Source organism: Tachypleus tridentatus, chromosome 10 (genome assembly GCF_004210375.1).
Source record: "Tachypleus tridentatus isolate NWPU-2018 chromosome 10, ASM421037v1, whole genome shotgun sequence".
NCBI classification, from domain to species: Eukaryota; Metazoa; Arthropoda; class Merostomata; order Xiphosura; family Limulidae; genus Tachypleus; species Tachypleus tridentatus.
In genome coordinates, this window is record NC_134834.1 from 176,049,711 (window position 1) to 176,074,946 (window position 25,236).

General features: G+C 33.5%; 1 protein-coding gene across 1 annotated transcript; it reads left to right on the forward strand.

Annotated features, from left to right (window-relative positions):
- Window positions 1–11,814: 11,814 nt before the first annotated feature.
- Window positions 11,815–18,482, forward strand: LOC143230974 (thiol S-methyltransferase TMT1A-like). Its single transcript, XM_076465330.1, has 2 exons — window positions 11,815–12,421; window positions 17,360–18,482. The coding sequence occupies exons 1-2, from the start codon at window positions 11,894–11,896 to the stop codon at window positions 17,594–17,596; spliced, it is 765 nt and encodes a 254-aa protein (XP_076321445.1). The 5' UTR covers window positions 11,815–11,893; the 3' UTR covers window positions 17,597–18,482.
- The last annotated feature ends 6,754 nt before the right edge of the window (window positions 18,483–25,236 follow it).

Sequence of the window (25,236 nt, forward strand, 5' to 3'; positions counted from 1 at the left end):
AAATCTGGTCTCGATAATTGTGGTGGGCAGAGCACACAGAGCCCCTTTTGAGCTTAACTTCAAACATACAAAGAGTTACAGACTAGGTATTAAAGTATTGTCAATATTATAGCCTCATTTTAATGTGTAATAAAAAACAACATATTTCGTGAAGAAAAGCAAATTATTGATGATTTTTTATTTTGATGATTCTTAGGCCTTCTATAATTCATGAGATGTATCAGGACAACAACTTCCTAGCCTCAATTTCTATAGGCGACTTTACTAGTGTGTCCTCATTTTGAGTAGTGTGATATCCACGTAATTGTCCAGCTGCTTCAGGTATGAGAGTGCTGAAATCACATAATGTGGAATCTACTTGTGTACATGCGACTTGTGTCTCTTTACTCGGTATCATGTTACATATGACTGGGACACGTGGAAAGATTTTGCCACTAACCTTTGTGTTTGTGGATTATTCTTATCACCACATTTTCTTACCATGGTTGAGACACAACTTATTGCAGGTGTCTTTCTAAATGGTCCTGGTTACCTAATTTCATCTATATTTCCCTGTTTTCCGTGTTGTCCAATACCATAAAGTATAAGTTAAATTTTGGCCTTGGAAATTCCAAATTCTTGATCTGAATAAATTTTATGATTTGATGTGGGAATATACTGTGCAGGATAAGGCTGTTACATACTCTTCTCAAAAGCGATCATTTTAAATGACATCACACTACCTACGCGCCACCAAGCAATTTTAAAAAGTAGTTTTGATGCATTCCATTACAACTTCATACGGGCTGAAACTGTCAAATGGCTGGCTGAGTTGCATATTCAAATTGTTTTAATACAATGTACTTAACATTATATTGTTACTCATATGCAATATTGTGAAGTATATGTATAAAAAATTAACATTTACAGACAAAGCAATGGACTTGACAAGAATAATTATTACACTCTCATACATTTCTGGTAAAAAGGTGTGTCATAACAAATTGTAGTACCTTATTCACTTACGCAAACGATGGTTATTTGCACCTTGCAAGAATGATACATATTACGTCACGTTTTCCTTTTAAAATTACTTCCTTTGTCATTTACTGTACTCACTATAATACCAATAATTAACCTATACTGTAACAACTTTATGTAAAAGGCTTGAAGTTGATTTTAGATTTCACATCTTAACAAATTTATCCCAAACTTGTCCTTCATGCAAATGGAAGACAACACAAAAATCCACTTACATTGCACTAGGGCATTTGAAGGGCTTGTGGACAAATAGAATAGCTTTGATTGTCTCATCTTTCATGTCCGTTCTCATGAAAACTGATGTTTATATGGAAGTGTGACGAGAAACTTATGATCTTTCACCCACTTCATATTCTTCACTACCAGAAGATGTAACCAGATGAGACATTGCAGCAGCTTTCTATGTCACAAAGTTATATTTTGAAAATATATTTTCTTTCTGTTGCTCCGTATTAACTCAAATTACATTATGTGATATTTTATTGTTCTTAACATTCTATTGTACAAGTTTTTCTTCTTCCGTGTAGAGCATTGCAACCTCTAGTTTTCAGACTGCTGTGGCTTCGGCTCTGTATAATTTATCAATTTCTCTATGCTTATATCTTTCTTGGGAAATGGTTGCGACGTATTCCCCTACCCATAACGATACCAGTGGCATTACATTAATACTTAATATGACATAATGCTAAATAGATTGCTCACAGAGTATCAATTCCCATCTGCACAAAAGTCAATACATTAATATATGCAAATCGTTCTTGTAAATTGCAGTTAGCTTTCTATATTATTTGTAGAATTCCGTAAACACACCGCTGTAGTATATATATGTATATGTATATGGGAACCAGTGAGTTCCATTTTCTATTTACAGCACTGAGACTGAGCTTTCCTACTAGAATTAAGCCAGTTTTCTTTTTGATTTTTGGAAAAGTAACAATCATTTACTTTTCGTCAGACAAGAGATAGAGAAAAAAAGTTTAACAAGAAAGCAGATATTCCATTGATATCTGGAATAAATACAGTATTGACAAATTGAGGATTTATAACAGTACGAGTAACCTTTGTTTTTATATGTATGTTTCACACTCCTAACTTCCTCATCAATTTCAATTCCAAACAATTGTTACAAATAATATTGCAGAAAACAAGTTTAAACAAATCATTGTATGGCGTAAATTTTAATTTGTTTCAGATAATTTTCAGCAGCTATAAATGCACACAGCATGTTACAACACCGGTTTCATAAATGAGAACAAGGTGAAAATAAAATAGAAATTTGAATAAACTTCAACCTTCAAGAAAACAGCAACAGCACGAAATCAGATCATGAAGTAGTGGAAACAAGATAATGGATAAAAGGATTGAGTATCGGCAGAAGGTAGAGAAAAATGAGACAGGAAGTTAAAAAAATGCAAATTCTTGCCTAACTCACAAACAAACCCGACTGCACAATTTCCCCTCAAATTAATCGACAACAAACACACTCACCATTTAACGTACTAAGTAATTTACAGCTTCCAAACTGTTTAACACAAAAATATATATGGCATAGATATTAAAAATACAATTTTACTGCTGAAAGTTATTGCCAACAAGTCACAGACACCTACTCTAAAGAATATTTCGCACTTTATTACAAAAAATCAGTCAGACACTTTACACTTGTTGTCATTAACTTAACAAGATACACTAAAGAAAATCAGATAACTACCATCACTCATTGCAAACTCTTGGGCCACTCTTTTACCAAAGAAAACTATTCACATCATAATTTTCCCACAGCTATAAGGGCGAGTATGTTCGGAGACAGGTGTTTGAATCTGCAACCCTCAGACTGTAAGCCAAGCAACCTAATCATCAGGACATGTCTATTACCAATAGGGTTGAAAAAGTTTACAATGTTTGAAGAATGCATCAGTGATATATCTGTAGTTGTGGTAACGGTTTGTTTGCAACTACTTTTCGAAATGAAAAATCCTACAGAGAAATGGTTAAAACATTACTTGCTCGCGTAGAGTGGTATACAGTCGTTTTTGATAATTTACCACTATTCTTATAATCTAACAATTTTATGCCCTTTTCTTTAAGAACGTCTACACAGGTCGCAAAAATTCCGGTCAGGCCATGGTCTGACAATTTTTTGTGGCATGTTTAACTAAACTTCATTAAAAACATTTTGTCAGCCTTTGTTGCAAAACGCTCAAAAATGACACAAACAAAAAACTGCATAGAACTACTAGTAAATATGACGAAAAACACATCGTACCATACATACCACAATTAAACACATCAACCTCAACAATCCTATCCTCGAAAATTCGCCGTCCTATGTATCAACATCCAAGATGCACTTGCTTCCAAAAAACATGATATCGAAGACATAATTGAAAAACTAACCATTGAATTGTAATAATGAGTGAAACCTTAATATATGAAAATAACAGACATTATTACTCAACTATCAGAAAACATAGATTTAATAATTAAGATAGAAACAAAGGAATAGTCCTATTACATAAATCAAATCTATCATTAACAGAAATTGAGTAGTAATAACGAATGCATAATAATAGCTGATGTTGTCCGAAATAATCAAAATGATATCGCTTCAAAAGAGACCTAATCGGCAAACATAAAAACTTCACATGCAAAGCAATAAACGCAAATAGAAGGCAACAACTATAATTTATAGATCATAACAATAGTTCGGCATATCCACGTGGTTAAGGCTCTCGAATCGTAATCCGAGGGTCGCGGTTTCGAATCCTCGTCCCACCAAACATGCTCGCCCTTTCAGCCGTGGAGGCGTTACATAGTGACGGTCAATCCTACAATTCGTTGGTAAAAGAGTTGGCGATTGGTGGTGATGACTAGCCACCTTTCTCCTATTTTACACTGCAAAATTAAAGATGGTTAGCGCACATAGCTCACGCGTAGCTTTGTGCGAAATTCAAAAAACAAACAAACAATAAATACAATATATATCTAAAAACGGCTGGTATGGAGTGAGAAAAATTTTCATGTAGAGGAGCGAACAACTGGAATGTCTCCAACTTTAAAAACTTTGCGTGAAATTCAAAAACAAACAAATAATAAATACAATAAGTGAATACTGACACAAAAATAGAATTAAAATCAAAATAGCAAGAAACCAACTAATACTTTTCACAAAAGTACTAAAACAACAACCAAACCTATATATCAAGGGGACAATCCTTCAGACTGCAACATCCGCCAAGTTTCTATGATTAATATATGACATGATAAAACCACCCAAGTAATATTATAACAACAATCTAACAAAGATCAAACTTTGCTAAGCGAATAACTGGTAGAGAAAGTGAACTAGAAATCGACAACATATTAAAATCTACAAAACATACTTTCAAACTGTAATTGACTAGACAGCCCTAGCATGGGTAAACGTAATACTAAAGCTAGTACACACCAAACTACAAATAAAACACACTACTCACAACAGCTCATAAAATCTCTAGAGCAACTTCCTCCGATTTTTTTCACAAATATTCAAACACAGAAACAGTAACAGAAAGACTCCTACAAAGTACACTAAATTATTTCGAGAGAAATTGGAGAAAAAAGGTATTTATTATTATAAGCACCTCTCCCTAGTGAAAATATATGTTAAACATAAAAGCAGGTCACATTAGTATTATTAAGCCTTGCTTAAAAACATTATAGGATATTTATGTAAAATTCTTAATTTAAGCCTAAACCTTGAAAGTGTAAAACATTATGGAACTATTTGTGAGAAGTGGTATCGATATAAAAATGTAACTGTAAATAACACATGGATATTACCCTGAAAGAGGCTGGTATAAGGTGCAGTTTACTCTGGTACTTATGTAGTGTTTCTAAATACATTCATCAGAAGATGTGAATCAACGTACAGGACAGATGAAGAGATCAAAGAACATGACCGTCCTGATCTTTATAGCTAAATCCCGACAGATAGAAAGACGTTTTGTACGTTTATAAATACAACTTTAACATGAACAAACACCGATATTAAAATACATATATTATGCTAAAATCGTTACACAAGAAGAAGAGAACTGTATAGTATTTAAGATACAATTATCATCTACTTAGTGTAAAAAAAAAAATGTTTTGTACATATAATTGACTTGTTTTGAATATATCAGTTTAAAACAACCTGAGTTATGGATGTTTATTTTTCGTCAAACTTATTGTCAACAAGTCACAGACACCTACCGTAAAAGAATCCGTAGCCGAACACTCATATCATTCACTAAGTCCAGTTCTACTATGTATGGTATTAAAAATAATAAAACCTCCAGTAGTCTGACAGATTACTTTATAAGAATAATGATCATATTTCTCTATTCATTTGACAAATATCAGCCTAAGAGTTTACGATTGATGTTATTGACTCGTAATATCCTTCTGTTTTCTATCATTTCACAATTAGTGTCTGCTTGTACACGTAACCATAGTATAGCTTTTCATGAATTGTCAGATAAAGCATAAATATTCCGAGACTTTATTTTATGGGGTCGTTCCATCAAATTTGATTAATATCAAAATAGTATTATTTTCTTATATTAATTAATAAGTCACATAAATATAAAATGTATTACTTGTTTCAAGACGTTGTTACTATTCTATTTTTGTTGTTAATTGCTGTGTTAAAAATGTTTCACCTGCAATGGTGTATACTAAGAACTTCGATTGTATGAGTCCAAGTGTTTTGGACAAATACGCGTGCATAATAAATAATTTTCTCTTAGCATATCATAGATGCATGGGTTGTTGTTCTTCGTTTATTACACTCAAGTTTGGACTCAAGGATACTAACATGATGGGTTGTGCTTGCATTGGTTTATCTCGCTGTATTCATTGAGTGTCCTTGTTCGTTTATTTAACAGTCACGTGAGTGTTTAATAAACTCGGCCCGGTTTTATGGGTTGGACTTTAATCTGTGGCGTACACAGAGCTACCCAAGGAAAGTCTAAAAACCTTGCCATTGAAGCCAAATTTTATTTCGCTTGTTTTACCAACAGTAATTCGATTAATGGTAAGCCTGAGTAATTTCGTTATAATCGACGGCTTAATAGCAAGTGTTGTCCTCATTTTGCTTTGAGCGTTGCATTGGATTGTTTGTTTGTTTGCTTTGAATTTCGCACAAAGCTACTCGAGGGCTATCTGTGCTAGCCGTCCCTAATTAAACAGTGTAAGACGAGAGGGAAGGCAGCTAGTGATCACCACTCACCGCCAACTCTTGGGCTACTCTTTTAGCAACGAATAGTGGGATTGACCGTAACATTATAACGCCCCCACGGCTGGGAAGGCAAGCATATTTGGCGCGACGGGGATGCCAACCCGCGACCCTCAGATTACGAGTCGCACGCCTTAACACGCTTGGCCATGGCGGACCATTCGTTGCATTGGAAACATAAAATTGTGAACCAAGGAATCTTTGCTTTCATTCTTAATAGGTATATAAGACCACTTGTAAAGAAGTAGTTGCATGTTTTAAAAAAAAAAACTATTTTCTTCTATCAGCACGATAGATTATTATGACCCGTGTTTGAAAACATAAAGTAAAGGTGTGATTATAGTGGGTAAAGTCTTACTTTATAAGTAAAACTTACATTAAAACTATTATTTCAACATTTATTTTGTAACACAAGGATCAACTTTATAATTCCCTTAGAAGGTCGATAATGGAAATCTGTAAATAACATACAGTAATTTTTATTTCATGATTAGCTTTATAAATTTATTTATGCATGTGCTTCACTAATGTTTCGTTTTAAAGGATTTGTGCAAATTGCTATGTTTAACCATTATTATTGTAGTTATTAAAATGATTAATATTATCTTGCTGTTTAAAATAACAATTCTTAGTACAGAGCTGGTTTCTTGCTGGTTTGGATCTTTTAGCATACCACTGACTCACCTTTTCTAATACTATTTGTACGTAGCATAGCCGTACGAAGTAGTCAGGCCATAAGAACATCGTCATTTGTGGGAGTTTTAGGGCATAGCTGAAGAAGAGTTTTGAAAATTTAAACCTTAACCGTTTTAACTGTAAATAATGTAAATACCAAGTTGTATTTACATGCCACCAAAAAATTATCAGAACATGATATGAATGGCCTCACAATTTGTATGGTCCGTATAAACATTCTTCAAACACAGGCTGAAATTTGATGAACGCTGATTTTAAGAATTGTCAAAAAGATTATATGTTATTTTACACAAGCAATTAATATTCTAACCATTTCTCTGCCGAGCTTTTCATTACAAACAAACGCAAACGAACTTAGCAGGGCTTTAGTTTAGAGAGAGAGAAATCTAAAGAGTTCTCTCCCCAACTGGGGTAGTCAGAAACGTTGTAGTTCCTCATCGTCCTCTCGCCTGAAAGATTATTGAACTTTACATAGAAGTTTGTCTTTATTTTGTTTTATCTTCTTTAAGGTGAAGAAGTAAGGTGGGGGTATGAAAGTGACCCGTGAGAAAGGAGACCTGGACAAGAGTGGCATAAGACAGCCCAGAACCCGTGGTCAGAATATCCTGACGGCTGGCAATTACTAAACATTGACGTTGGATTGACTAAAATTGACTTAAACGGCTCTTTTCAAGACTAAGCAAGAATGTTGCCTTGACAGAAATCTACAGATCCAATGCCAGAGAGTTTGCTGTGGGGGGAAACGGGAGTACCCCTAGAAAACCCACTTTCACGGCCTGGGCGCTGAAAAACCTACCCAGACCGTGCCCGGAAGTAGCTGGGAAGAAAATCATGGCTTTTTAAAACATTTTGAAATAAAAGGAAAACTGATGGATTGCAGCAATGACATACAAATTGCTAATTGTCTGGTAACTTGGAAAACTGCTAGCTGCGGTCTTGTAGAACAGATAGAAACTTCTGGAGAAAATTCGATGTACAGCATGTAACTTGGCCTGGATTTGAGATTCTATGGCTTGTTTGATTTCTTCTGGTTGTATGGTTGGGTCGACGTCCCTGAGGAATACTGAGAAGAGGCTGACAGGACTTTTGGTTGGGGAACAACTTACTTTAATATCAGTGTTCCGTGGTTGACAGATAAACTTGATCAGCGGGAGAAGCGGGCTGGATAAGAATTCTGCCCCAGGATAGGATTCGGGTCCTGGAAGGTTCGATGGTTGCCCCTGGCTTGACTTGGGCGATGAACATGGTGACTTGTAGCGGCGTAAAGTGTGACGATAAACTGTCGACAATTACAGGCGATACCGGCGGTATGACTGGCGTAGTTGATCCTTACGTCTTGAACAGTATAATGGTAGAAATATCACCACGTATTGCTTGCTCTGTGACTAACGTGGAACTCTCGTCAGGGTCATTTCAAAAAATAGTTATTAACAAACTGATACCACATTCTACAGATATGTCACTAATGCAATCTTCAAACATTGTAAACTGTTTCAACCCAATGGGTTACAGGCACAAAGTTTAGGGTGCTTGACTCGCAAACAGATTAAGCTGTGGGGACATTATAATGTATCCACTATTTGTTGATAAAAGGGTAGACAAGAGCTGGCAGTTGGTGGTTTTAGTTATCTGCTTTATTTTAGTGTATCTTGTTGTATTAGTGACAGCTAGTTCACGCAGTTTGACGGGTTTGTATACACATAGATGAAAAAGGTTCTTTAAGAGTAGGTATCTGTGACATGTTAGCGATAAATTAGAAATTTTATCTTCTCTTCTTTCTAATCTTTCAAAACTTCGTTTTATGTGCATGATAACATTTAATCTCAGGAATTTACCAAAGTATAAAGTATGTTTTCCTACCCGAATAAATATACCTTATAAGGAAAACAAAGAAGGTGTGCATTTATTTTATTTATTTGAGTTTAACAATACATAAACCATTTTTACTATATAATTATAATTAAAATATTTGTTATTAATAACAAAACCACTGTGAACTAATATTTCAAAGAAGCAAGGGAGGTGATATTCTAAACGTGACATTTATGCAATATTGAATTTCTTTAACAATGTTTCTCAGGGTTGAATTAAAGTCGTAAATTTTGCTTGGTAAAAGCTCGAAGATTTTTAGTATAAAATGACAAATATATACACCAAAGGACTATACGTAATCTAAAATAAAAACACTATACGTAGAGTATACGATATTCAAGATCGCATATTCTATATTCACCAATATTGAAAGTTAGTGGGATACCTACATTAGGTACGAGATAACATTTTTAACAGAAGTATTATCAAGTAAATCATTTTTGCTGCACACAGTTATAGATTTAATTACAAATAATTATTTTTCTATAGTCATCACACTAATTTGTTAATTAAATCAATAAATCAATTACATATTGGGAAGTGATTTATTCTTTTACATCCTTTTCCAAGGAAACTCAAAACCGATATGGCCAGAAGGGCTAAGACATACGTAATCTGAAGGTTGCGGGTTTGAATCCTCGTCACACCAAACATGTTCGCCTTTTCAGCTGTGGAGGTGTTATAATGTTATAAACCTTGTGTATCTTTCCGCAAAATTCAAATACAATGGTTTGGTTTGGTCCCTAATTTAGTAGTGTGAGACTAGAAGGAAGGCAGAGTGTCATCACCACTCACCGCCAACTCTTGGGCTACTCTTTTACCAACAAATAGTGAGATTGACCGTCACATTATAACGCCCCTACGGCTGAAAGGGCGAGTATGTTTGGCGCGACGGGGATGCGAACCCGCAACACTCAGATTACGAGTCGCACACCTTAACACACTTGGCCATGCCGAGCCCAAATACAAGGGAACTCGTAAGGATTTTTCCCAGTTTCAGTTTTTCATGTGGTAAATTATTCCAGAAAGTTATTACTCGTATGTGTGATTATTTCCCAATTTTTTTCTTATGTCATCAGTTTGTGAGTTTTATGTTTTCTTATATACTGTGTCCTTACACATTTTAAGTTCTTTTTTATCTTGAATTAAAAGCAATTAAATTTACAAAATCTATACTACAGTACTTTTTAATTCATTATCTTCTGTTCATAAATAATAAATCTTGTCTCATGGCCTAAAAGTTGTCTTTTTTTTAGAAAATAAAATTGTATTTTTAATATCGATACTATACATATATAGTTGTGTTAAAAAATTTGTAACCTGTAAATTAAATTGAGTTCACCTATAATTTACTTAGTAAGCTAAATTGCGAGTGTGTTAGTACGTTTGCTATCGATTCATTTGAGGGGATATTGTGCAATTGGGTTTGTTTGTGAGTTAGGCAAAAATTTGTTTCGGAATTTACCACTGGCGTTTTTTTTTAACTTCCTGTCTCATTTTTCTCTACCTTCTTTCGATACTCTATCTTTTTATCCATTTCCTTCTTTCCACTACTTCATGATGTGATTTCGTGCTGTTGCTGTTTTTTTGAAAGGTTGAAGTTTATTCAAATTTCTATTTTATTTTCACCACTATTTCATTTATGAAACCGGTGTTGTAACATGCTGTGTGCATTTATAGCTGCTGAAAATTATCTGAAACAAATTAAAATATACGCCATACAATGATTTGTTTAAACTTGTTTTCTGCAATATTATTTGTAACAATTGTTTGGAATTAAATTGATGAGGAAGTTAGGAGTGTGAAACATACATATAAAAACAAAGGTTACTCGTACTGTTATAAATCCTCAATTTTTCAATACTGTATTTATTCCAGATATCAATGGAATATCTGCTTTCTTGTTAAACTTTTTTTCTCTATCTCTTGTCTGACGAAAAGTAAATGATTGTTACTTTTCCAAAAATCAAAAAGAAAACTGGCTTAATTCTAGTAGGAAAGCTCAGTCTCAGTGCTGTAAATAGAAAATGTAAATCACTGGTTCCCATATACATATACATATATATACTACAGCGGTGTGTTTACGGAATTACAGCGCTAAAATCAGGGATTCAATTCCCCTCACTGGGCTCAGCAGATAACCCGATTTGGCTTTGGTAGAAGAAAGCACATACAAACACACACCCACACACACACACACACATATATATATATATGTAACTATGATGAATAGTATATTCATGAATTTATCACACAAGTGTTCTTGGCATTTCAATAACTTACGCTTGCTTGTTAGGTATCTAGATATTCTATGTGTTAAAAACAAATATTTGTAAAAGAATAAATATATTGATCACAAGATACCGAATATTTCTTGTAAACTTCCACATATTTCAAGTAAATCGTTAAAGGACTTCAATAATCTCTTACCACAGTTATTCCAAATATAACGTTCATAAAACTTTGTTTACGTATTCCATGAACTTTTCAAAAAAGTATTTTAATTTAAACTATATACAGTTTAATATCATTACTGATCACAAGGTACAGTTATTTCTGGAATATTTTAAATTTTCATCCAATCAAAGAATGTATGTGTTTGAAGTAACCAAACCATTCTCTTTTCTTCTCCCTGCACAATGTGTATGATGTTTATAGTTACTATTCTGTTATATCAGTCTCTACATTCAAACATCGACAAATATTAACATTTTACCCTACATATCTGTCTACTACTACACATTATTTCATCATGTCACTAGAACCACACCTCAATCTCTTAGTATACCGCGTGCTTCTCCATATCACATATCTAAATGTTGTTTGCACTAAAGTCCTCAATCAAGGATACTAGTTGCGCATGCACCCGAACGTTTCCCTGTATTCACCGAGTAACCTTGAGTGGTTATGTAAGTATCACGTGTCTGTTTTGGGGGTAGGACTTAATTTTTTATGTACAGAGATGCATCCTGTGAAAGTTTAAGAAAACTCGAGTGGCTGAAACCAAATATCATTTCGCGACATATACGTACAGTGAAAGGTATAATGGCGAGCTTAAATAATTTTGTTGTAACTTACGGCATAGTAGGGAGCGTTTGTTTTATTTTACTGTGGGCGTTGCGTTGCAAACTTAAAAGTATAAAGCAACGAATGTTTGCTTTCGTTGTTGATAGGTATATGTCACAAAGCATAGAGAAGGAGTTCGTCGTTTTTAAAGAAAAACTATTTTCTCATATGAACACGATGGTTTCTTATGATCCACGTTTAAAAACGAGAGGACAAGGTGTGATTAGAGTTTTAGAGATTGGTGTTGGTTCTGGTGTAAATCTCAAATATTATCCAATAGGGTGCAGATTCATATGTGTTGAGCCTAACCCTTATTTTGAAACCTATTTTAAGAAGAATAGCGAGAAATTTCGACATATTGAAGTGGAACAGTTTGTGACCGCTATGGCAGAAAACATGGCCGAAATACCTGAGAACAGTGTGGACGCTGTCGTGTCAACGTGTGTTTTGTGTTCTGTGATGAAGATTCAGGACGTTCTGCAGGAGATCAAGAGAGTACTTGTACCTGTAAGTAGTACAAACAAGAAAATAGTTATGGAAATACACCATTGCAACCTCCATTTCTAGTATTTCTTAACAATTACACAGCAAAACTGCTTAAATATTGCGTAATAATACTGATACCTTACGTGTGCTTTAACCAACACTACTTCTCATTTGTATTATTTGCTTTCTATAACTGGAACGAAAACATTGTATGGATAAGGTGGATAAACAAAAAGTATTCTGAACTCAGTTTAGACATCTTAGTACTAAAACAAAATTCATGAACTCCAGTAGCTCAGCAACAAGCATTAAGGAAGGCTTATAACCCAAGAAGTGGATTTTGATATCCATAGTGGGCGCAGCACAGATAACTCGTTATGTAACTTTGCACTTAATAGCAAAAAACGCAAAACGAACGCAGCAGGGGTTTACTTTAGACAGAGAGAAGTCTGAAGAATTGTCTCGCCAACTGGGGTGGTCAGGAATGTTGTGGTTCCTCTTTGTCCCCTCACGTGGGATGTTGTTTAACTGAACTTGAAACTTAGCCTGTAATTTATTTTTACTTGTTTGAGGTATTAAGTGAAGATGGGACATTATAAAATTGTCGGGTGAGAAAGAACGAAACAAAGGCAGCACCGGAGAAGTTTGCCAGGCCAGAGCCAGCCAAGCAGACGCAAAACGACCTGATTCAGGGCTGGGCAACAATGCTGCCTTGGTTGGGATCTAAAGATCCAATGCCTGAGATTTGGATGTAGGGGAAAACGGGAGTGCCCCGAGAAAAGCCACTTTCACAGGACAGGCGCCGAAAGTTTTACATGTCCTGTGCCCGAATCTGAAACAAAAATAAATAGGTTACTGATTTGGTGTATATAGTTTACTGGTGTGTATGATGGTAGTCTGTTTGCTGCTCTTAGTATTTTATTTTGTAGTGTGTTCTTAGACATATTATATGTGACTTGACATCCGTATTCTATTAACGGACGGATGTAAGCCTTGTATATTTGAATGATAGTCTCTGGTGTGCAGTTTGAATGTATGCAGGATATGGTCATTAAATGTGAAATACGTTTTTTGATGGATGAGTATGTGTTGTTGACATGTTTTTTCCATGTTGATCTTGAGTCAAATGTGATACCAAGGAATGTGATGTGTTTGCTCATGATGATAGGCGTATTGCCTTGTGTGATGTTTACTTTTGCCAGAGTTTTTCTGTCTTTTTAATTTTCTATAAAAAGTGATTGCTTGTGTTTTTGTTGAATTTAGAACTACTCTCCACTTGTTGCTCCAGCTCATGACGTTATTTAGTGTTTCTTGAACGCGAGACATGGCCATTACTGGGTTTCTAGAGATATTCCAAACAGCAATGTCGTCTGCGGATTGTATCACCGAAAAATAATGTTTAGGAGTGTCGACAGGATGAATTCTTTGGGCAATCCTACAGTTATATTGAATGATTTTGATAAAGTTTTATTGGCCTTTACTTCGGTTATTCTGTCAGTTAAGAAATTTGATATCCATTTAATAACAGTGTGATTTATTTTCAGATGAGTTAATTTATACTTAACGGCGTTATGTCAAACATTGTCAAATGCTTTTTTAACGTCTAAAAACACACCCATGGTTACCTGATTGTTGTTAAATACTTTGTAGATTGATTCAGTGAATCGCGTGAGGTGATCAATTGTTTGTCTGTGTTTCCTGGAAGTATTTTGAGATTCGGGGAGGATGTTATTTATTTCATAGGAATGGAGGAGTCGATTTGAAATTATTTTCTTCGTCAGTTTGCCAAGACAACAGACTGATGGGTCGAAAGTTGTCAGGATTTGTCCTGTTTGTTTGTCTCTTTGGTATCGTGGTGATAATGGCTTTTGTCCATGTGTCGAGGTAATAACCAGTTGCTAATGCGATGTTCATGATATTTGTGAGATGTTGCAGCAGAAGACTGGAACCTTTTTTTGAGAATAATGTTTGATATTTGATCGTGTCCGGGTAAAGTGTTTTTCAAGTTTTTAATGTTAATTTTGAGTTTTGTGGTGGTGACTTTTCTACCGATTGAACTTGAATAGTTTTCTAGTGTCTTACCGGGGAATTGTGGTGTGAAGAAAGATCGATTTCTGTGGATGTAGTTGTTAACATGTTGTTGGTGTTGAGTGTCAAAGTCGGCCAATTTTGGTTCACTGAAGGAAGATTCGTAATAGTCGGCTTTCTCTGAATCCGTCCTTGCGATTGTATTGTTGTGTCTCGTGTTGTAGCAAGTAATTTGCGTTTATGTCGGAAGAAATACTCTTAAATCTTTTCCAAAATTCTTTTGGATTGTTCTTGGATTTTACCAAGTTTAACTTGTTTAACATAATTTTCTAATTCTATTTTATCGTTGGCATGTTCAGTCGTGCGTGTTAGATAAGAATCTAGTAAAGCGTTGAAAGTGAGCCAATCGGTTTTAGTGTATGAATACACTCAGGGTGTCTCGTACCTCACAGCGGGGTAGCGCGGGTAAATCATGCAGGAAATAGGAAAATGATCACTGGTGATTTCACTATGTACACTAAAGTTAGAGGTTCTGTTTACTGTGTCCTTAAGAAATGTGATGAAATCGAGTACGTCGTATGAGCCATTGGCAACTAAAAAGTTTGTAGGAGTATTGTCGTTTATGAGGTGCATGGTGTTTATAGAAAGAAAATTTTTTATAATTGATTCTCTATGTGTGTTTCTGTTTCCTCTTATTTTCTGTGTGTGGGGAATAAAAGTCCCCTATGATAATTGGTTTTGGATTACGGTCAACACATTTTTGTAAGAAGTTAATATCGATATCTTTATAACAAAATATCGATATATTTATAACTTAATAACAAACCAGTCTTGCTTGTTTTAGTCATTACTGCGTGACTGGTAAGGTACGATTATAAGTTAGATATCGAGAAGTCCGCTATTATGGACATTTCTCAGCTTATATACGTTTGGACTTGCATGATCCCCGTTTTTATTACTAGTTTATACAGAAGTCGTGGATACGGTTGATATTATTGAAACCAAAAATACGAAACCAATTCATAAAATGGGTGGGACAAATATATTTATTTTCAAAGTTAAATATTATGATCTGAGCTATGCAAATACATCTAGAATAATAACTTCTGTTAATCACTAAGAATGCCGAATACATTAATAAAATCGTTCCTTTAAAAGCCAATAAAATCAGAATGGAATGGTTAGCTTGTACGAGAAAAACTTTTCTGAAAATAGTTGGAAATACATTTTTTTTACTCCATTAGAGATAAGTATATAGTAACACAATTAAATGACTATACTGCACCCACTACAGGGATATAAGACAGGTTTTAAACTTAACTTTTCAGGCTTGACGTTGAACTGCTGAGGGGCGACAGTACTTATTCATTCTAATAATTATAATCAAAGCTTCGACAATGTGTACACGTAAAACGAACTCAAGAATTATTTTTTCTCATTTTAATGTAATTAAATGAATAAATCATAGCCAAACAAAATATAGATTTTACACAGCTTACACCCCTTATGGTTCGTCTCCAATATGTTATACATTGGTATAATGTATGTTTACTGGTTATTGTTTTATTTACGTTGAAAATGGAAAGGATAATTTTATCATGACTGTTTACAAACTCACAAGCCCAAAAAAAGACCACAACTACATATTCCTATTATCTCAATAACTCAACTTTTTGGAACCTTGTTCTAACATCGTGTATGGCGTTTGGCAATTCCTCTGACACCTGCACCTAAAAACTCCCTTTCATAAAAAGTTCAGATAACAAAGAAAACACTTCAGCTCAAAATAACACCAGGGTGATAACCTTAAACGATCTATTTTAGAACAATAAAATGAGCCAGCTTAAAAAAAATGATTCACTTTTATCAAGCATTTCAACACCAAGACCACAATCCTACATCTGAAACTTAAATATAACGAAAAACGTATGAGAATTTAAGAGTACTTCCCCAACATTAAATGTTTCCATTCGCTTTTGTCGATTTGAAATACATAAGAAATTAGAAGTAATTAGTGGGATTAATCGCAATATTGAGAATGCTTTATAATAACGTTACACTTTTGTTATCAGAGATCTTGTTACCAAAAAACTATGGACCCTTGAATAAGTTTATGCATACATCATTTAGAAAATATACTTAAAAACGCTGATTGGAATTTGGGACTCAGCTTTAATTTTGTACTCGGTGGAAAAGCATTAATTCTACGAAATTACAGCATTAAAATATGTATTTGATTACCGGAAGTGGACAAAGTAAATAGTCCAATGTGGTTTTGCTAAACAACAACCAAGACAATTTACGGTTAAATGGTTAATATATCAAAACAAACATTTACAGAGTGGACAAAATTTGTTGTTAAACACCCTAGAATGTCTCCGTGTGAATTTTGCATAGTTCCAATAGTCATCCACTATAACCGTACTGTTATATCTCAGGATATAATTTCTAAATTAAGGATGGCTAATAAAGATAGCCTTTTAGTAGCTTTGTACATAGTTCAATAAACTAACAAAACATTTGTAAAATATAAAATAATTTGCCAAGAGGTAATCATGCTATCGTATGTATATTTGTCAAATTTATCAAAGCTTACTTGGCTTACCACCGGAGAAAGTATTTCTGCTCTGAAAATGATTGGTAAATAAAAAAATAAAAGCAATGTTTATAATATGTTGTTGGTTTTATTGGTTACCCTTAACCTATACTTATATAGCGGGAAACGTATGTTACGTACTACCACTGTGTGTTTCAGTCTTGTTGTAGTAATATAATAATCATTATGAACTCATGTTATACATTTCAAAATGCAAACTGTATGTACTTACAACTGTACTTGTTGTTTTAGTTGATTTATTTATGCTTCTGTTTGTTTAGGGACTCTAAATTACTGTTGTTGTTTTTCTATATCAGTATTTATTTCTTAAATAGGGAGGAAAATTTCTTTACTTCGAACATATCGGGTATGATCGTAAAACTTGGAAACGTTTCGCTCAAAGGATTATGGAACCGTTATTTATGTTTACGTTTGAAAACTGCCAGCTAACCTTAGATACGGCAGTTTCTGTAAGAAAAGCAGGATTTACCGACGTTTCTCAAAGTGTGGTTGACATAGACGGATTATGTTTCCTATATCGGCGTCATGTAATTGGTATAGCTACAAAATGATTCCTTTCTGGAAGTTATGTTATTGTGACCATTTGGCAGCAAAATGTTTTAATTACTAATTACTGGTATAAAACTGATGATTTTATTTGTGTACTTTACAGCTTAAGAAGAATGCAAAGTCCTTTCCAAAGCGCTTCATTTCTTCAAATAACATTTTATAATTTGTGCAGTCTAGGTAAGTAATTTAACCGAGCTAACTTTATAGTGACGCTTATACGACAATATAATATATATAACATACATTGTAAAAATTTGTATCTAATATTACAATAAGACACCCATCAAAAGAGTTCTGCAGAAAGAATAATAACAGTTTCCATTGAAGAAATGCTGTCATTAACTATCTTTTAAAACAGATTTTGAAAACCAAAATAAAGACATAGGCAGACATAAGAATTGATATCAGATCTACAAATTTTAATCACAAAAACTAACGTTTCACGGATTCTACATGGTTTATAAAAACAAAAGGTTGGAAAGAGGATTAAGAGGACACATCATGTTCTAAACTCCTGGTTATCTACACTATAAAAACTTATTAAGATATATATAAATTGAAACAGAAATATATGAAACATAAATTTTTTACGGAACTTTATATTATTCCATCAAGCTACAACAGATACTTGAAAATGATGATACAAAGATTATGTCAATTTTCTGCACAAAGAATGTTGTGAAAGGAATTTTTAAATGAAATTTAAAATAGAACAAACTTATAAAAACTATTTTCGATTAAATTTAGATTAAATTAAAATAATACCACAGCTACAGAGAGTGAATAAATGAATAGTGATTTTCTATTGATTGTATACAATTTCAATGCACTGAAATTTTAAAAGTTGATGTATACCCAATCCTGAATAAAATATGTCAAACAAATAAATGTGTGGTTGTGGTAACATGCTGATCTGATGTAAAGTAGACTGATATGTAGAGGAAAATCTTTTTATGTGTCGATGTTTCGATACAGAATCTGATGTAAGACAATTGTAAATATACAAATCACATAAATGTGCACGGGAAAACACGTGAATGGTTAATTAATTTCAAACACATACATTGTTTCCTTCTAAATATATTTAAAATATTCCAGAAATAATAATTCTTTGTTTTCAATAATGCTATTAAATTGTATAAGGGTTGTTAAGGTTTTAAATAAAAAACTGTTTTGAAACGTACATGGAATATGTGAACAATGTTTTATGAATATTTAGTAAAAAATAGTAAGTATTCTCCCAAGGCAACAGATTTGTTTCTGGAATAGCTTCAACGATCCTTCAAGTCCTTCAACGATCCTTCAAGTCCTCCAACGATCCACTTGCGATATTTGGAACTTTAGGATTTTTTTCTTTATCTCATCATCATTGACTTTTTTCTTTTTTTAGAGTTATTTGTTTTTAACAGTTCGAATATTTAGTTGCATAATAAGTAAACTTATCTTCTCAAAGTGTTAGGAACACTTGTGTGTGATGAATCGATTAACATTCTCTTCGTCTCTATATATATATGGAAACTAGTGCATTATAATTTCTATTTATAGCACTGAAACTTAGCATTTGTAATTCAGCCAGTTTTCTTTCTGATGTCGGCAAACATAACAAAACTTTACAGCAATTTCTGACACGATAGAGGAAGAAAACATTTTAAAGAAACAACAGACTTTCTTTTGGTATCAGAATTAAAAGAGTAAATAAAGAATACAGAATGATGATTTAAAACACTACAAGTAACCTTTGTTTTATATGTATATTTCACACTTCTAAATTCCACGTCAATTTTAATTCCAAACAGTTGTTACAAATAATATTGCAGTAGACAAGTCTGAACAAATCATTGTCACAATACCGGTTTCATAAATAAGATAATGGGGAAAATAAGATCTAAATTTGAATAATCTTCAACTTTCAAGAAAACAGCAACAGCACGGAATCAGATCATGAAGTAGTGGAAAGAAGGAAATGGATAAAAAGATGGAGTATCGAAAGAAGGTTGAGAAAAATGAGACAGGAAGTTAAAAAAACGCCAATGGTAAGTTCCGAAACAAATTCTTGCCTAACTCACAAACCAACCCGATAATTTACCCTCAAATTAATAGATAGCAAACACACTCACCATTTAGCTTACAAATTAAATCACAGCTGAACTCAATTTAATTTATAGCTTACAAATTATTCAACACAAAAATATGTATATAGCATACATATTAAAAATACATTTTTTTCTAAAAAAGACAACTTTTAGGCCATGAGACAAGAATTGTTATCACTGAGCTGTAGATAATGAATTTAAAAATATTACAGAATAGATATTGAATTTTTCTAATAAATTGCTGTTAATGCAAGACAAATATGAAACTAAAAAATGCTAAGACACAATACAGAATATAAAACATAACTGACAAACTGAGGATATAAGAAAGAAAATCCTCAATTAGTGTAGTAACACATAAACCTGATAATTTTGTGGAATGATTTAGCACATAAAAGCTGGCACGTACTAGGACACTAGGAAAATCCTCATGAGTTCCTTCGGAAAAGTATGTAAAAAATTAATTATTGCTCCGCCAGAACAATAAATAAATAAACAATTATTTGTCTATAGCCATCACACTAATGATTTACTTTATAACTCTTCTGTCAGAAAGGTTATCTCCTATCTTATGAAGGACTAATCTTTGTTTTCAAAATTACTGCTCGTTTGCTCTATCTATGGTGTTTTAATATTAGATTACACACACTTCTTAGGTGAGTATTTTTGTTATTTTATGGCAAATGTTTGGAAATCTTCTAGATATTTTCCCAGTAGATTTCTCTAATTTAATTCACCCTTGATAAAAATTGTTAAAGAAATTTTATAACAACGTTCTAAATAAAAATTTAGGACGCAGCCCCCTTTTCATTATAATTATGAATTCTATATTTAGTTAAAGAAACATATAAATCAGTTTATAAAGTTAATCATGAATTAAAATTTATTATTATACCCCATGAAATGCAATAACTGTGCACCAACTTTGTTTGCTTAGCAAACCAATTTTATTCGGGTAGAAAAACGTACTTCATACTTTGGTAAACTGTTATGATTAAATGTTATCGTACAGTAACCGAAGTTTTGAAAGCATAGAAAGATAAGGAGATGTAATTTCTAATTTTTCGACAGATAATTAAACCAACAAACGTAAAATAAAACTATAATATAGAATTTAAAACAGGTCCATATAGAAATATAAGTTAGCTATAAAATGTCAACGGCCTCAGATGTAAATGTCATGTGCTTCCACATGTCTTAAGATTTAATTCTTTTCAAACCAAAATAACCTATAGATTTGGTTGATTGGAATTTTGCACAAAGCTACATGAGGGCTGTATTATATGTACCTGAGTTTCTTTTTTAACTGAAATACAACACTGGTGCAGAAGCTCCTTATTTTTAAAACAATAGTTTAGCGCAGGTTAACATAAATAGGTAGATCTAGATAGCGTGATTGTGCGTTTAGGCACCAAGTGAACTATCACAGTTTGTATTACAATAATTGAATATATAGTAATTGTGTTCTAAATTAATTTAACAAACCTGTGTGGAATATTAACGAAAATAAACAATTTTATGAAGATTTGAAGTCAACTACGGTAACAAAGAGTGTGATATGTGTGCCACTGACTGTCTCCCCCGGCCCTGCATGGCCAAGCGTGTTTAGGCGTGCGACTCGTAATCTGAAGGTCGCGGGTTCGCATCTCCGTCGCGCTAAACATGCTCGCCCTTTCAGCCGTGGGGGCGTGATAATGTCACAGTCAATCCCACTATTTGTTGTTAAAAGAGTAGCCCAAGAGTTGGCGGTGGGTGGTGATGACTAGCTGCCTTCCTTCTAGTCTTACACTGCTAATTTAGGGACGGCTAGCACAGATAGCCCTCGAGTAGCTTTGTGCGAAATTCAAAAACAAACAAACAAACAAACAAACTGTCTCCCCCAGTGGCACAGAAGTATATCTCACATTTACAATTCAAGAAAGCAAATTTTTATACCCGTGGTGGGTTGAGCACAGATAATTCCTAATGTAGCTTTGTGCTTGACTTTAAATAAACTCAAACTACTGATTGTGTTGTAAAAACACAGCAGAAAAGAATAATTCCTCTTATCAGCTGTTTACTGAAGTAACCAGCCTGTGTGAACTTGTGGAAACGTGATATCCATTTAAAGCTCTGGAATAAACTGTGCTGATTAACTGTGCAACGAACATATATGTATATTATTTTAAAACAAGTATACTGTGTGTTATTTCTTTGATGCTCAAAGTTATCGCCAACAAGTCACAGGCACCTACTCTAAAAAATGTTTCGCATTTTATTATAAAAGATCGGTCATACTCTATTTGTTGTCATTAACTTAACAAGATACACTGAAGAAACATGAGATAACAAACATGGCTCTTTGCAAACTCTTTGGCTTCTCTTTTACCAAACAAAAGTAATCACATCATAATTCCCGCACAGTTATTAGGGCGAGCGTGTTCGGAGACAGGTATTTGAATCTACAACCCTCAGATTGTGAGCCAAACAACCTAATCATCAGGACATATCTATCACCAATAGGGTTGAGAAAGTTTACAGTGTTTGAAGTTTGCATTAGTGATATATCCGTAGTATGGGATAACGTTTGTTTATAACTACTTTTCGAAATGAAAAATTCTACTGAGAAATAGTTAAAACATTACTTGTTTGCATACAGCGGTATACAGTCGTTTATGCCTCTTTTTCTAAAAACGTCTACACAGGCGGCAAAATTTCCAATCAGGCCATGGTCTGACATTTTTTTCATAGCATGTTTAATAGAACATCATTAAAAACATTTTCACAGCCTTCGAAGCAGAATACTAAAAAATGACACAAATAAAAAACTGCACAGAACTACTTGTAAATATACAAAAACACATCATATCATACATGCCACAATTAAACACATCAACCACAACAATCCTATCTTCGAAAATTCGCCGTCCTATGTATTAACATCCAAGATGCACTTGCTTCCAAGAAACATGATATCGAAGACATAATTAAAAAAACTAACCGATGAATTGTAATAATAAGTGAAACCTTAATATAAGCAAAGAACAAACTTAAAATACATTGTAACTCAACTATCAAAAAAGATAAATTTAATAATCAAGATAAAAACAAAGGAATAGTCCTATTACCTAACTCAAATCTATCAGCAACAAAAATTGAGTTGCAATAAAGAATGCATAATAATAGCTGATGTTGTCCGAAATAACCAAACAAGTGTTACCATGGCAGGAATTTACTGTTCAACAATAAAACAAATAGATGTAAGTTTACTCAACTGCATCTTTTTCTACAATCAAAATGCTATCGCTCCAAAAGAGACCTTATCGACAAACATAAAATCTTCACATACAACGCAACAAACGCAAATAGAAGGTAACAAATGGAATTTATAGATCATAACAATAGGCCCGGCATGGCCAGGTGGTTAAGGCACTCGAATCGTAATGAGAATCGCGGTTTCGAATCCTCGTCCCAACAAACATGCTCGCCCTTTCAGCCGTGGTGGCGTTACATAGCACGATCAATCCCAATATTCGTTGGTAAAAGAGTAGCCCAAGAGTTGTCGGTTGGTGGAGATGAATAGCTACCTTCCATCTAGTCTGCAAAATTAAAAATGGCTAGCGCAAATAGCCCTCGTGTAGCTTTGCGCGAAATTCAAAAAACAAACGAACAATAAATACTATATATATGTAAAAACGGCTGGTATGGGTTGAGAAAATTTTTGATGTAGAGGAGCGAACAACTGGGATATCACCAACTTTAAAAACAGCATGATTGTAAGTTCCTTTTTAAAAGACATCAGTCAGAAAGTGTCAGCCAGTAGTTTGTTTATTTGTTTGATTTTATCTGACCTGTCATTTGTAAGACTAGACATCAGTCAGAAAGTTTGGCTGTCAGCCACTAGTGATAGAGTGATAGAATGATTGAGAGAACAAAAAATGTAAAGGTATGAATAACAAATATGAGTCATGTCCATGTTGATTGATTCACTCATTATCGATCACGAATTCACTGCATAAATTGTGATATGACAGGAAACTACCAATATAATTTAATATGTGCCAAGAGTGCGAACCATTGAAAATTGCTTTTCATTACAATCATGCATATTTCAAGGCTGCATTAGAGCCCTGCTCTATAACGATTCCTCTAGGAATTATTCGTTTTTGTTTTGTCCAAACAGCATTACACTGAATCCAGTAACCTTTCTTTTTTAGTATAATTCCACATTCCTCAATCTGATTGAGCATATTTGTAATAAACTTCCACTGCTGTTTGTGAATCAGTGAAAATGACAATGCATGGGATTTCTAATAAAGTAACCAACCACTCTAAGTTATCAATGACAATATGATAGTCATGTTATAATACATATTTAATTTCATATCAAAGATATGATCCATTCAAGTTTAATAACATACCAGTTTCAAGACTGAATAGTATACATTAAAGTTTATAACCAGGCAAGAGGTTTTCCACACATACATAAACATCTTGATTACATAAATCTGTTTGTAGGCTAACAGTATGGTTTTGTAGTACTCGCATGGAAAATAACTAGTGTGCTGATAATAACTGAGAGAAATGAAAATCTATCTATTAAAAAATTCGTGTATTCTTAAACTCAGAATGTTCGAGTTGTCAAAAATATTATAAAGCATCAGAAACATTTGATACTTCCTTTTGAAAAAAATCCTAAAGATGAATGAGATATTGATATTTAGATTATTATACAATCCTTTGTAAATTGTGAAATCTTCTTTATGACCTAACACCATTAATTTTATCTACTATCAACTTCCTCTTCATTTGTTTTGATACCATTTTTTCTTCTAAACATCTTTGTTGTTGTCTCACACCACCTGCTTTACTTTATAATAATTTCCTTATTTTTTGTTTAATTTAACTCTATCAATACTTCCTTTTTTTCTATATTCTAAATCGTCCATGTTACTGTGTGATGTCTTCCACCTCTTGTAGTTTACACTGTCTGTATTATTCTGTTAACTCGTGTTCTGTGTGTGTGCGTTGACATTATTTCCTTTGTCCTGTATTAAAAAAGTGTATGTTTTATATGAACTTTCATTTTACCCTGAGAAACTTCTGTCTCGTTTTCTGACATAATTTATTGTAAAATTGTCCTCGTCTTGTTTTCTGATACTGAAACTTCTCTTTTAGGTTTTTCTTTGACACCAATTATTCCACTATAAAATTTTCTTCTTGATATGTTTAAGCATTATTTATTGTACCTTCACCATTTCTAAGTTTGCTGTAACACTATTACTTTTCCTATTTCCTGCACCAAACTAACCACTCACTCCAAGTTTTCAATGTGTAATGTAGAAGAAAATACATGAAAGCTATCAAACTTTTGTTTCTTAATGTGTTGTGTATCACTCAGTTTTCTAATGCACAGAGGTACTTTTTACAAATATAATCTTTACCTTAAAAAAATTACACATAGCACTATCATTTCACTTTAGTTATTTCTGTTTTGTTTATGACTTGTATATAACTTCTTAGAAAAAGGTTGGTGTTACTATTTTTTGCAATGTGTTAATACAAAATGT

Excerpts from the sequence above, each read along its gene's own strand:
- LOC143230974 (XM_076465330.1), top strand. The coding sequence starts at position 11,894 with ATGGCGAGCTTAAATAATTTTGTTGTAACTTACGGCATAGTAGGGAGC. Across the intron at positions 12,422-17,359 it reads TCAAGAGAGTACTTGTACCT|GGAGGAAAATTTCTTTACTT; the intron begins GTAAGTAGTACA and ends TTTCTTAAATAG.